Source organism: Mandrillus leucophaeus, unplaced genomic scaffold, assembly GCF_000951045.1.
Source record: "Mandrillus leucophaeus isolate KB7577 unplaced genomic scaffold, Mleu.le_1.0 Scaffold420, whole genome shotgun sequence".
In the NCBI taxonomy this organism is placed as follows: Eukaryota; Metazoa; Chordata; class Mammalia; order Primates; family Cercopithecidae; genus Mandrillus; species Mandrillus leucophaeus.
In genome coordinates, this window is record NW_012104477.1 from 1,865,435 (window position 1) to 1,879,369 (window position 13,935).

The 13,935-nt window shown below is 45.3% G+C and overlaps 1 protein-coding gene across 1 annotated transcript in view; it reads left to right on the forward strand.

Annotated features, from left to right (window-relative positions):
- The window catches only part of PLEKHA7 (pleckstrin homology domain containing, family A member 7), a 148,587-nt gene that overhangs the window by 61,108 nt on the left and 73,544 nt on the right, over nt 1–13,935 (forward strand). Inside the window, exons 3-6 of the mRNA XM_011992955.1 lie at nt 4,067–4,178; nt 4,984–5,088; nt 7,606–7,678; nt 8,663–8,763. Coding sequence (XP_011848345.1) covers nt 4,067–4,178; nt 4,984–5,088; nt 7,606–7,678; nt 8,663–8,763 — 391 coding nt within the window. The remainder of the gene's footprint in view (nt 1–4,066; nt 4,179–4,983; nt 5,089–7,605; nt 7,679–8,662; nt 8,764–13,935) is intronic.

Below are 13,935 nucleotides of genomic sequence, written 5' to 3' on the forward strand. Positions count from 1 at the left end.
GCTGCTGGCAACTGAATGCCTTTCAAGGTTGCTCAGCTCGGGGGACAGGCTCTTCTCTGGGAAGAGGAGACGGTTTTTAGATGAGACTCTGTTCTTAGGTGAGGCTCGTCAGCAGAGTACACTCATTCTGAGGAGTTGAGGACAAATCATTGTCTGCCCCACCAGGCTCTTAATGGGAAACATGCCTGTGGGATGTAACTGGCTGAAGCAAATGTATCAGAATGCCCGCATCCAAGTGAGGGATGTTCCTTTCAGTGTTGTCTCTTCGGGAGGCTATACACATGCACTGTTGATGTCCCATTGCTCATTACCCATTGCGGTAAACCACCACTAGAAGTTTCCATCAGAGCCAGGTTTTCAGCCAAGTGAGAAAATTGTTTTTGAAACTTTTTTCATATCCCTGCTTTTGGATACCAGATGGTATCCCCAAGCATGACCACCATATTTTTAACTAGTTGTAATTCCAGATAACTTTTAGTTATTTCCAAAAGTCATAGTCATCCTTAGAAAACCGAGAGATCATGTTCTACATTGACAGCTTCAAAGAAACATCCTCTGAAGGCTGACCTTGTTACTTGGACAAGTGGGTAGCTGTGTGTGCCTTGTCCTTTCAAAGAGCCAGGTCAGGGATGCCAAGTATGAATTGAGTCCATGCCTTGAGTTGGGAGCTGTCACTGCTCATGGGGGGCCTTGGTAAAGACATCCTCCCTGTTTGTAGACAACACAGTCCCTTCCCTGGGGCATATGTAGTTTGAACTTTAGTCACGTCTCCTAATAAGTTTTCTATGAGTGTGGCTGAGCGGTATAGACCATGAGGAGTCGAACTGTCTTCATGTGTGTTTTCCTATTCTTTCCCCACTCCTTGCCCATCACTGCCCCTCACTGATGTCCAGTGTTGGGGCCATAACCAGTCATTCTCTAGCCAAAATCTGTTTATACCTGGCTCCCTAGGCGGGAGTTGTAGTCTCTTTCCTCACTTACCAAGGCTGCAGGGAAGTCATTTTTCTTTCCATATTACTGTCTGGGAGTAGCTCCCCAGCCAGCTAGCATCCCAGAAGCTAGGGTGGGGAGGAGACGTGGGGTTAGAATATGCGGGTTTGGGGGGTGTCAAGTTAAATGTCAAGATTATACAGTTCTTCATACTGCACTGGTGAGATGGTTAAAAAAAATTTTTTTAGGCTGGCTGTGGTGGCTCACACCTCTAATCCCAGCACTTTGGGAGGCTGAGGCAGGTGGATCACTTGAGGTCAGGAGTTAGAGACCAGCCTGACCAATGTGGTGAAACCCCCTCTCTACTAAAAGTACAAAATTAGCCAGGTGTGGTGGCACGTGCCTATAATCCCAGCTACTCGGTAGGCTGAGGCAGGAGAATCACTTGAACCTGGCAGGCGGGGGTTGCAGTGAGCCGAGATTGCACTGTTGCACTCCAGCCTGCGTAACAAGAGCGAAACTCCGTCTTAAAAAAAAAAAAAAAATTGTTAAAGATTGTAAGGTGTAAAAATGGCAAAAGTAGCTATTTGTCCTGGATTTCCTGACCAGTCACAAATCCAGATGGTCTTTTCTTTGTCCTACTGAGGTGGAATGGCACATCTAGTTGATGGAATATGATGCAGTTATTTCAAATGACATTGAACTGTCTTAAACTAATGGAGAAAGTATTTACATTACAATAAGTTTTAAAAATAAAGATGTAAAGTCACATATATAATTTTGATTATATGTAAACAAAAAACCACCCTTTTTCCACCCCCTTCCCCTGCAGAAAACCCAGGCATATAAAAAGGATGAATGTAACTATACCAAGTGTTACAAATGGTTTTCCTTTCAGTAGCTGGACTATGGGTGATGTTTTTCTCTCCATTTTTTCTTTTTTTTTCAGATTTTTTCTTATATTTCTCAAATATTCTGTAATAAGCCTATAATGTCTTAAGTGGGAATAAATTACATTTGATAAAATCCCAAACACGCCGGGTGCTGTGGCTCACACCTGTAACCCCAGCACTTTGGGAGGCCAAGGCAGGTGGATCACCTGAGGTTAGGAGTTTGAGACCAGCCTGGCCAACATGGTGAAACCCCATCTCTACTAAAAATACAAAAAGTAGCTGGGCTTGGTGGCAAGTACCTGTAATACTAGCTACTTGGGAGGCTGAGGGAGGAGAATCACTTGAACCCAGGAGGCGGAAGTTACAGTGAGCCGAGATCATGCCGCTGCGCTCCAGCCTGGGCAACAGAGCAAAACTCCATCTCAAAAAAAAAAAAAAAATTTTTTTCAAAGAAATCTTTTTTATCGTTGGATCTTGTATCCTGAATTTTAGCTTAGAGGTACAGCTGCCATAAATGAAGCAACCTGAGAGCTCTTTTTCCTTGTCTGACACTCCAGAAGTCTGAAGAGTCAGGCAAGACCAGGTTCCGGGATGTTTTGGACATAGTTCTGTCTGGAGAAAGGGGGTGGACAAGGCAGCCTTTTGGGCCGCCTTCCTGCCCCTGATCAGCAGTTATCTTGTTGCATACAGCCTCTGCCAACAGCAAATGTGGTGACATTCTCCCTCTGAGTGGGGAGCAGCAACAAAACTCTGGCTGGGTTGGAGGCCGGGGGCGTGGAATCTGGAGTGAGTGTCTGAGCTGATAAGGAGCCAGTGCTCTTTCTGCCTGGTAGGACTTGCGTCTCCAGCTGCCAAGCATCCCACAGGGCCCAGCCCTTTGGGAAGCTGGTGTCTGCTACAGTGGTCCTGCTGCTGGCATTGCTTGGGAAGTGCAGTAGTCACGGCTACTTCTGCAGAGAACTTCCCTTGTGGTGTAGGATATTGGGCTCTGTCTCAGGGCACAGAAAGGATCACTTATCTTTTGAGCAGCAGGGTCTTCGAAGAAAACAGTATATTTCCATGGTGGAAACTAGGATGTTCCCTCATTGCAGCGCTCTAAAAGTGTTCGTGTGAAGGACTTTCTGAATGCTGCTTCGTCAGTTGCGTCCTGCCTGGATCCTCTAGCTCCATCTCCTCAGGGTCCTTGCCCAGGCCTCCAAAGCAGATTTTTTCCACTCTTCAGGCAAAGAGCCTCAGTTTTCTGTGGTCTGCCTGGTCTCCAATGACCTGGATTCTGTTGCCTATCGGAGCAGTGGACAGAACGTGGAGACTTCCACTTTGAGGAAGGCTTGCTGATCCTGGACTTAGCAGGGTCTTGGCATCAGGCATCCAGCTGTCCAGGAATAGGTACTGGATTTGTGTGGAGGGATTTGTCACCACTGCCTTGAAAGACTGGCAAATGCTGGGTATCTGCGGAGGCAGGTGAGGAGGACTCTTCAGTGGCTCTTGAGTGTCACACTAAGATGCTCCCAGAGAGTTGGCCATCCCAGGGCAGCCTCTTGGTGGGAAGTTCCATGTGTCTGGGATGCTAATGGGGAAGCCCCAGAGATTCTTACTGGGGGCCCAAGGCTTATTTCATTTCTTCCTGCTCTCCAGGCATAGCACAATGGGTTAATATCTCTGATAGCTCTATTTTGGGGCAAATGGAGTGTTCCCAGAATAGGACTCTTTGTTGAGTAGTCTATTTTGGGAGACAAGCCCCACTGGCATTTATGTAAGGGATTCTCTGTGTGTATCTGGGGGTGTGGTTGTGTGCGCCAAGTGATTTCTTGTTACTAATTATAAACAGCTTCTTTTGGGAGCCAGGGAAATGGAGGTGTGTGTGAGGGTATGGATTGCTCTTGCGTGCTGAGAAGAGTGGCACATCTGTGCATGCCCATCAGATGGGGCAGTTGTCACAGACACCTGATTAAGAGAGTGAGTGTGGGGACTTCCAGACAACAGCAGGGATGACAGTCTGTCCTCCTTTGTTGGGGTGTCAGGCTGTGGAGATGTGCTTGTTTGTCACCCTCTTGATTCCCTGAAACATACGGGCAGGCTGGACATCGCAGCCCTCTGGCTGCAGTCTGGAGTCAGGCAGCCTCCAAACAATCAGGTTTGGGTTGTTCTAAGCCCAGCAACAATTCCTACCTGAAGCTGATCTTACTGCACTTCCTACTCTGCAGCTCAGCTCTTACTCACTGGAATCCCCTGTCTTCCCACAGGCCAAATCCACATATGTCGAAGCAAGAGAGAAACCAAAGACCGTCCAGCATGGTCAGTGAAACATCCACAGCTGGGACCGCCTCCACCCTGGAGGCCAAGCCTGGACCCAAGGTGAGCTCCTGGCCCCTTGTTCCTTCCTTCCCCTCTTTTATATTTTGCCAAGCCCCTTTGTAACCAGCAGTCTATTTGATCTTCACTATAGTTTTGTGAGAGAGACCCATAGAAGTGTTCTCCCCGAATGACAGATTAGGAAATTGAGGCCAAGAGGGGTATGTCCCTTGGGCAACAAAACAGGTGATTGCTGACAGATCCAGCACTGGTGTCTAGGTCCTTGAGCATGTTCTTCACTTTCCTCGTGTAGTTGGGAGGGCCACGTTTCTGTTTACATGTAGCTGTGTGTTAAGGAGAGCCTGGAGAGATTTGGTGACATGAGGCCCTGAGAAAGGGTGCCCTTGGAAAGGACCCAGAAGTTTTTGTGCTCCAGGTGTAGAAACGCTAAGGATCAGGGAAAAGAACCAGCATTGAGGAGAGGAGGAGAGTGCCAAGGGATGAACCCAGATAGGAAGGGTAAATATCTGGAAATTGGCAAAAAGCTGTGACCAAAAATTAGCTTTGCTTCAGAAAACCACGGAACATATTATAGCCAACAACTGCTGCTGAAAGTTGATTGAAAAATTCCTTTTAATTTTTTTTTCTGTGACCCAGCTGGGAGGTTTGGCAGGTCGTGGGCTTGCCTTTTAATTAGAATGCTGTGGCCATGTGCACGCCCATTCCCTGTCTCCTGGCTGTTCATTTGATCAAAGGGTGCTGCCGTTTAGAGTGAAGCAGAGAGAGCCGACGGTCCTCCTAACATACAAGTGCTTTTTTATGTCACCTTAAATTCCCTGCTGCTAAAATTCAGTCTGCTTTGTTGTAGATCATAAAGTCCAGCAATAAAGTCCACAGCTTTGGGAAGAGAGACCAGGCCATTCGGAGGAACCCCAATGTTCCCGTGGTGGTGAGGGGCTGGCTGCACAAGCAGGTGAGGATGCCGAGGAGTGAGAATTGTGGAGGAAATGGCTCTGACTGAGTTCTCTCCTTTCCCAGTCCCCAGGAAGCTAGGGACGGGCACATAAGCTTTCTGTTACTGAGTTTGTCTGAGGCAGCTGGATTCTACCTGCTGCACTGCATTATTTGCTGTTTGTTCTTACGAGTGAACTGTCGGCTCAATGGTTACAGCTTCTCTCCCAAAACTCACTTGACCACTTTGGTCCCTGGTGCTATTGGCTGCCCTGGGGTCCAGGCCACAGTGTGGGTGGTCAGCCTGAATCCAGCCTTCCTGCCAGTCCACTACTTGCCCTGGCCTTCCTGATGTCAAAGATTCTTTGTTATTATTTGGCTGAAAATTTTCATCTTTTCCTCTCCCCCTTGTCTAGCATACATATCCACCTAGCATCTCAAATTCCAATTCAGCCAAATTCAGCTCATTATCTCCTCACTACCCTGGCCTGCCATTTCCCCAGGACTGCTTTCTCCAGATCTTAGTAATGTTACCACCATTCTCCCAGGCACTCAGGTTGGAAACCTCAGCATTATCACCAGATCCTCCTTCCCCCACATGCATTCAGTCAGGAAGTCTTGTCAGCTCTGTGGGCTGAGGTCATTCTTCATTGGAATCCCTACTGCCAGTTGACCTGCCTGGGGTCCTCTGTTCATGGCTGGGTTGCGAGTTCCCAGAGCTAGAGACCCTGTCTCTTTTGCTCTTCTTCTCTCCTTGCCGGTCATTCATTCATCTATGCTGCAAAGTGCCTGCCATGTCCTAAGCTGCTAAGAGCAAGTATCAAGAGAAAGTAATGTGGTTCCTGCCCTTGAGGAACTCATCAGCTACCAGGAGAAGCAGATAGCATATCTCTCACTTGTCACATTGTCACTCAGCCCCGTCTCGCACCTAGCATAGCATCCAAAAATGTCAGAGCTGCAATGTAAGTTTTGGTGAAGCTTTGTGGGAAGACAGAGGAGGGCATTACATTGCATAGCACACAGGAGAAATCCCAAAAGTCCCCTTAAAATCTTCCTCTGCAACTCTGGCCCTATGGCAGCTGCAACAGCTCCCTGCCTCTTCTGTTGGACACTCCTGGTACCACCCTCTCTTGCTCTCACTTGCCCCTCACAGTCCTGTCCTGCCTCTTTTCTTACATTTGCCCATGTCTTTTTCTCACTTGAGTCATTTAACCCTCTGACTTCTTTCGTTTGCATCCCTGTCCCCGTTAAACAAAGGATGCTCCTTTGACATATGGAGAGAGAGGGAAGTATTTGTAAATAATTCCCAACACCTAGCCCAGGCCCTTTGGCTGTACTGTAACCAAAGGGATCTGTGTGCTGTGGACACACAACAGACAGTGGCTATACTGGGCATTGTCCAGAAAGGCTTCCTGGAGGAAGTGATATTTGAACCAGGCATGGAAGCATAGATAAGAGGTCTCCAGACAAAGCAAATATCATGTGCCAATACCTTAGAAATCATCTCTTGATTTGCAGAAGATAAAACTGATAAACAGTTGAAATCATCAAGTTAAATTTGCTTTTAGCATTTTAGTAAGTAGAGGAGGAACAATCCTCATGTTGTATTTCAGTTTGGAAATTGTTAGATTTTTTTCAAGCTTGTCAAAAACTTCTGCAGAAGGAAGACAATTTAACAGCCATCTCTATTTTTTTAATTAAAAAAAATTTTTTTACAGATGGGGTATCACTATGTTGCCCAGGCTGGTCTTGAATTCCTAGCCTCAGGCGATCTTCCTGCCTCAGCCTCTCAAAACACTGGGATTACAGATGTGAACAGCCATCTCTAAAACTAAAAGATGCTCTGAGGTTTTCCTAGGTTTGAGAGAACACTCACCCTAAAACATTCTGTTTTTCTGCCTTTGCCATGTTTTTAAAAAATATTCACAATAATTTAAAACACTACTGATAAATACAAACATTTACATTTCAGATGAGTAAAGACAGATTTTTCTTATGAGACAATTTGATAGCAAAGAGAATCCAAATCCTTTTATATTGAATGGAAGGAAAACACAACAGCAGAATACATCCTATATGGCACAGAACTGAGCATAGTCTAATGAGAACTTTGCCTCACTTAATTCATTAGGTAACTTAGACTCTTTTTAATAGTTCAATGTAAATTCAGTTTTCCAGTCAGCACAAATGGAGGTATTTGATAGCGTAGCCACCTAAATAATAAACAAACAAAAACCTTTTTGTTAAGAACTGATTCCTTTCTTAATTTACTTTCTAGAAGAAAATGGCTTATAATATTATACATTAATTTGTTTCTAGGAGACAAAAATAAAAACCCTGCTTCCTTAGGATAAACCATTATTTAATCTAAGTTCTAATGTCCTATTCAAAGAATGGTTATTCAATAAAATGGTTTTTATTTATTAAAAGAAAGAGTGAATATGGGCAAATATTTGGTTCTGGAATCAGGTTGTGCATTCTTGGAAAGGGACAACAGTATGCCCAGATATGACCCTGACTAGTTTTCTTTGCTTTGCAGGACAGTTCTGGGATGAGACTGTGGAAAAGGAGGTGGTTTGTGCTTGCTGATTACTGCTTATTTTACTATAAAGGTGAGCTAACAAGTAGCTTATTACCCTGCCAAAGTGTTTAGTTTTACATATGTGGATGGTTGGTGACTTCGGTTTTACCAGTCCTGACACAGGAAGTTCAGTCTGTTGGGTTAAAGTAAATAGAATCCAGTTTGCCTGCTACTAAGGGTCTCAAGATTCAGAGTCATTTCTGTTTCTGTCCCATTTGGGACATAGGTCCACCTTTGAGGTACTCTGGAGAAATGAGAAGTGTGGATCATTGATTGTATTTTGTAACCTGTCATCTGGATTTATTGGACGTTGGATGGGCAACTGGTGAATTGAATTGGCCATCTGAGCTTCTGTGGAGCCCCAGAACATAAAGTTAGGGACTACGTGTTGTTAAGAGGGAGGTCTCAAAATGCGGAGAAAGAGCTTACTTTTAAGATGAGGCTAGACTGCTATTGGTGCTTTCAAAGCAGTTCAGGGGGACTGAGAAGTGAATTCCATCATGGGAGAATCTGAGGAGGCTTCTTAGAAAAAAGAGAGGAGATAGGCTTTTAAGAATGGGTAGGGCTGGCTGGGCGCTATGGCTCATGCCTGTAATCTCAGCACTTTGGGAGGCCAAGCAGGTGGATCACCTGAGGTCAGGCCTTCGAGACCAGCCTGGCCAACATGGTGAAACCCTGTCTCCACTAAAAATACAAAAATTAGACGGGCATGGTGGGGGGCGCCTGTAATCCCAGCTACTTGGGAGGCTGAGGCAGGAGAATCACTTGAACCCAGGAGGCAGAGGTTGCAGTGAACTGAAATCGTGCCCTTGCACTCCAGCTTGGGCAACAAGAGCGAGACTCCATCTCAAAAAAAAAAAAAAAGAATGGATAGAGCTTTGCCTGTGTGTGGGTCAGGGGAGGATGGACATTACAAGGGGAGGAAACAACTTGGCTGAAGTTCTGGAAGCAGTGGAACGGATGAGCCCAGGGAAGCTGCCCAGAAGGTTGTTCTGATGCGTTTTTCCATTCAAAGATAGCCGAGAAGAAGCGGTCCTCGGGAGCATCCCCTTGCCCAGCTACGTGATCTCGCCTGTGGCCCCTGAGGATCGCATAAGCCGCAAATACTCCTTTAAGGTACTGCCCCTACACCTCTAATGCAGCCATTCTGTCTAAAGAAACTGTGTTCTCAAAATGCTTTCACAAAAGCAGTTGCTTTTGTCAGGAGGGGGAAGAAGCTAAGAAGCTAGAGAGTGTCAGATTCAGGTTAACAAAGTTGTAAGTTATTTAAACAAGAATAATATCACATGACCAGTACTGTCATTTGACTCTAAGTTTTGAAGTCGCCAAGCCATGTTCAAGTATTCAGACCACTCCTTCCTGTCACTGCCAGTCTTGTGGTTACCTATCGAAGCCCTTCTTGAGCTATCTTATCACCGTACTCAGCCAGCCTAGCATCCAGCCATTTCTTGCAACTGGTGACCCCTCATAATGGGTTTGTATCCATTATATTATGAAAACTCACATTGACGGTTAGAGGCCTGTGTGTTGAAGAGGCTGTCAGCTTTGTCCACTTTGTTTATCTTGTTGAAAAGCAATTAGAATGAAATTTGGTTTATCTTCTGGATCATAGAAGATTTCCAGGCAGATCCCTTTACCAGTAAAACCCCTTTCCTACTTGTTCTGTGTCTGTACCATTTGGGCTGAGTGAGGCCATGATAATTAATGGCAGTTTCGCCCTGTAGCACCTGTCAGGTGTGGAGGCTCTTGGAAGGTGTGTTTAGGCTCAAACATAGGGAGTCCTGAGGTCTTCTCTGTTGGTGACCTCCATGGATTTCCTTCACTGCAGGTGTTAAGATCTTGGGTCCCCCAGGGAAGGTAAGGGTGGGGTGGATTGAAGATCTGCTTTACTGGCAGTTGGTGTCCTAGGCAGAGTGGACATCCTAGAGAGCACTGAAGCAAGCAGCCCTTGGTGCCAGTTGCCACAGGGCACAGCCCTCTCTTGGCTGCTTAAGATATGAGGCAGTGTCATACACTTCAAGCTGGAGTAGGGGCTCCTGCTCCCACTATACTTGTTGCTTGGCCATTTCCATGTTGGGGGCACAAGATGAATACTAGACAGTGGGTAGTAAAAAAGATTGAACAGAAGTCATGCTTTCCAACTGTAGATAAAGGATCATGGGAAAGTTCAAGGTAAGATGCCTGTCATTGTCTGGAAGGGTTAAAGGAAAGTGTTGGTCTGCAGCTGGTCCTTCATCTGTGAGGGGCTTGCAAAGTCAGAGTCTCCATCAACATCTTGATCTGGAGCCATGGTGGTGCTGGTGGTTGGAAAGTCAGTCTCATCTTCCTTCTACTTTTCCTTCCTAAGGAGGCACAGAACTGAGCTGATGCTGTGGCTTTACTCATCAACAGGTTTGAGTTGTTCTTCTCTTTCCCTCGAGTGATGCTACTGAGTGTCACTCCAGAATTGCTAGGATTGGTGATCCTGGGATACTGCTCTGTGTCACGTTCATGTGTGGAATACTGTTGCCTTATATCTTTAAAACATGATTTGGGAAGTACTTTTATACATGTGACCTCATTTAATGCTCATGGTGAGGGAAGGATATGAGAGCTTAAGAAACTTGCCCAAAGTCACAAAGCTGGAAGATGACAGAGGCAGACTTGGCCTTGAATTCTATTCTCTTTCAGTTTTCTTATAGGGCTCCCACTTTGTATTATTTTCTCTTCTTCCTAGCTTTTCTTCCATGTCTTATCTTGATCACTTGCTGCACAGACATCACAGGAGGTAGAAGGTGGTTTGAATTGACATTTATTGTATCATTTTAGAAACTTATTCCTGGCTCTGAAAACATTTTGTTCAGTGGCTTTCAGATTCATCCTTTACAGCCTGAAAAATCTTCCTTAGAAAACCCTCCTTTCTAGAGTTGAGCACTGCCCAGTTGGGCAAACAATTGGGATAGTGATGTTGCATATGATGTTTTGGGAACAACATTTGGCATATCCTTAAAGTAACATATCATAACTATATATATATTTTTTATCTTAACACTTCATTGGAGGTGTGAAAGTAGATTCTAGGCAAACATCTTTAATCTGTCTTAGATTTCTTTTCTTTTCTTAACATTTTTCTTAGAAAGACTTTACTGAGAATGTTCCCTAAATCTTTTGTCTGAGAGACAGAAGGCATCATGTGTTTGGGAGAGGTCTTTGAGGTCCTCAGGATCTGAGAGCAGAGAAAAGCTACTACGGACAGATCTGGTGGTGTTTAGATGGTTCTCCAGAAAGGGCAATGATTTCGTGAGTCTGAAAGAGTTATCTTTTCATTTGGGTTGCAGCATCCTTCTTTTAGGGGCCAGAGGGTAGGCCCTGGGGGCCTGCCGCTCAGGGTCCATATTCTTGGGCAAACCAAGGAATACACAGTGTTTTGTGCCTGGTCTTGATACCTGCCTTTGATGTTGGTCCTTCTCTGTATATAGAGCTGAAGTTCTCAGACTGGTGCTAGGGTACCTTGTCGGAGATAATTCAGAGTATCCACTGTACCTGGCCTACTTTTTAACCTTTAGCTGAAAGGTAACATTTTTTTCAATTAAGAAAGCAGGTCACAATGTGTATCAGCAGTACCTGTGACTTGGTCACCAATAGAAACTATAGATATCTTCATAACACATTACAGCTGTTGCAGGTATCTTCAAATATCATTTATGCTCATCACCATTTTAAAATCACAATAATTATTACATCTGCCACCAGATTCATTATGCAGTACGTTAATAAACAAACACCTGCATCACTAGACCACACATTTAAAAAATATTTTAAGAACTATATTTCAGTATAATAGATTTCCCTTATTTTGCATGCTTAACAGTCTGGAAAAGGTTCATAGTAGTTATCAAACTGTTGAAAGTGTCCATGCCATAAAAAATGTTCAGGTCCCTGCTCTAGATTCTGAAGACATGCCAAGAGGCATAGTTTTTCACTTATGTAGTTCCATTTTATAAACTTCTGTTGCACGCTCTGATTGTCTATTGGGTAGTATAATAAATGGTAGATACAGCAATGAATAGGACAAAATCCTTGCTTTTTTAGAGGTTATATTCTCAAGTTTGCATCAGCATGTGTATTATTATAGAATGAGAAGACACCAAGAAAGAGCTGCCTTTTTTCTCTCTCCTTTCAATTTTGTTCTTTGTATATCTATCAAATTCATCTCCTCCTCTCCACTTTTGCTGCCACTATTCTGTCTTGGCCACTACCGTCCCTCCCCTGGGGAGCACACTATGGAGCAGGACCTAGTGTATAGTAAGTGCTCTGTAAGCATTAGCTGTCGTTGATTCAGCCTTGGAACTCCTCTGCAGCCTACAGTTCATCCTTTATGCTATTCCTAAGTTGCACCCTTGTTCCAGTTGTATTCCCACTGTAAGCCCTTCAGTGGTTCCCCATTGCTTTCAGGATAAAGCCAATCATTTTTTTTTTTTTTTTTTTGGAGTACAATGGCACAATCTTGGCTCACTGCAACCTCCGCCTCCCAGGTTCAGGCGATTCTCCTGCCTTAGCCTTCTGAGTAGCTGGGATTACAGGCACCTGCCACTGTGCCCAGCTAATTTTTTTTTTTTTTTTTTTGTATTTTTAGTAGAGATGGGGTTTCACCATGTTGGCCAGACTGGTCTCGAACTCCTGACCTCAGGTGATCCACTGGCCTTGGCCTCCCAAAGTGCTGAGATTACAAGCGTGAGCCACTGTGCCCAGCTGATTAAGCCAATTGTGATTCATGAGGCCCCAGCTTATATCTGCAGCCACATTTTTAGCCACTCCTACCTTATGTCTTTCCTCTAGCCATATACAATTGCCTAAGGCCCCAGGACCTTTCTTGCCTATAGGCCTTTACTTAAACTTCAGCCATAGCCTGGAATGCCCTTTCCCACCTCTTACTTGTCCTTCAGTTCTCTGCTCAAGGTCACCTTGTCTGGGAAGCCTTCTCTGAGCCCTCTGGACAGGTTAAATATCCTTCTTCTCTACTTCCACAGCTTTGTCTCACTGCACTGTAAATGGTTGACTCACCCACCCAGACCTTTCACCGGGAAAACTGGTTCATCAGCTAGTTCTGCTAGTCCCATTCTGTAGACAGAGACCACAGGGAGTGTTCATGTGTAATTGGAATTGTGGCCAATGACAGTGCTTGTACTTCCCAAGATATGGTGGGGTCAGGCTTACTTGTGTTTTGTATTTAGTTCCCTATAAATTTGTGATGGGGAGGGAGGAAGAAGAGTCTTAAAGTTTCCAGAATGCTGTTTCAGCCAACCTCCCTAGGTTGCTCAAGTGACTGCTCCTTCAGTAACATCAGCTGACATCTTTTGAGCCTTACAAATGCCAGGCTGTGCTCTAAGCAGTGTATGTCTCATTTCATCTTCACGTGGCCTTATAAGGTAAATGCTACTTTTACCCATAGTCCCATTTTAAGCATGAGGAAACAAAAGCATGAGGAAGTTGAATAATTTACCCAGGGTTACCCAGTGGGCAAGAGGCAGAGTCCATCTTGGACCTCAGGCTGATTCCAAGAGCCCAAGTTCTTACCCTGTTCACTGTACTGCTTGTAGTCAGCCTAAAGGTTGGACATGAGAATCTCATTTTCTCTTCTCCCCTCCCCTCCCCTCCCCTCCCCTCCCCTCGACGGAGTCTCGCTCCGTCACCCAGGCTGGAGTGTAGTAGCGTGATCTCCACTCACTGCAACCTCTGCCTCCCAGGTTCAAGAGATTCTCCTGCCTCAGCCTCTTGAGTAGCTGGGGCTACAGGTGCCCACTACCACGCCAGGCTAATTTTTGTATTTTTGGTAGAGACTGGGTTTTACCATGTTGGCCAGGCTGGTCCTGAGCTCAGGTGATCCACCTGCCTCAGCCTCCAAAAGTGCTACGATTACAGGCATGAGCCACTGCACCCGGCCCCTTTTCTTAATCTCAATAAATGGTCACCACTGCCTCTGCAAGTTGTAAACTCGAGACTCTTATCCTTTATACCTGGTGTTCCCTCTCCTCCCATATCCAGTCCATTACCAAGGCCTGCAGATATTACCTGCAAGTTCTCTCCAGACCCTGTCTGCTCCTCCCCTTTTCTGCCTCCACCACCATCTCTCACCTGTGCTCCTGTAGTAGCCTCCTGACCTATCCCCCCTCACCTGTTTCTGCTGATTCGCACCTCTTCTCTGTACTGCAGCGAGAGTGGTCTTTCCAAACAAAATCTGATCACATCATTCCCCGGTTTAAACCCTTTAATAAGGCTGGGTGCAGTGGCTCAGCACTTTGGGAAGTC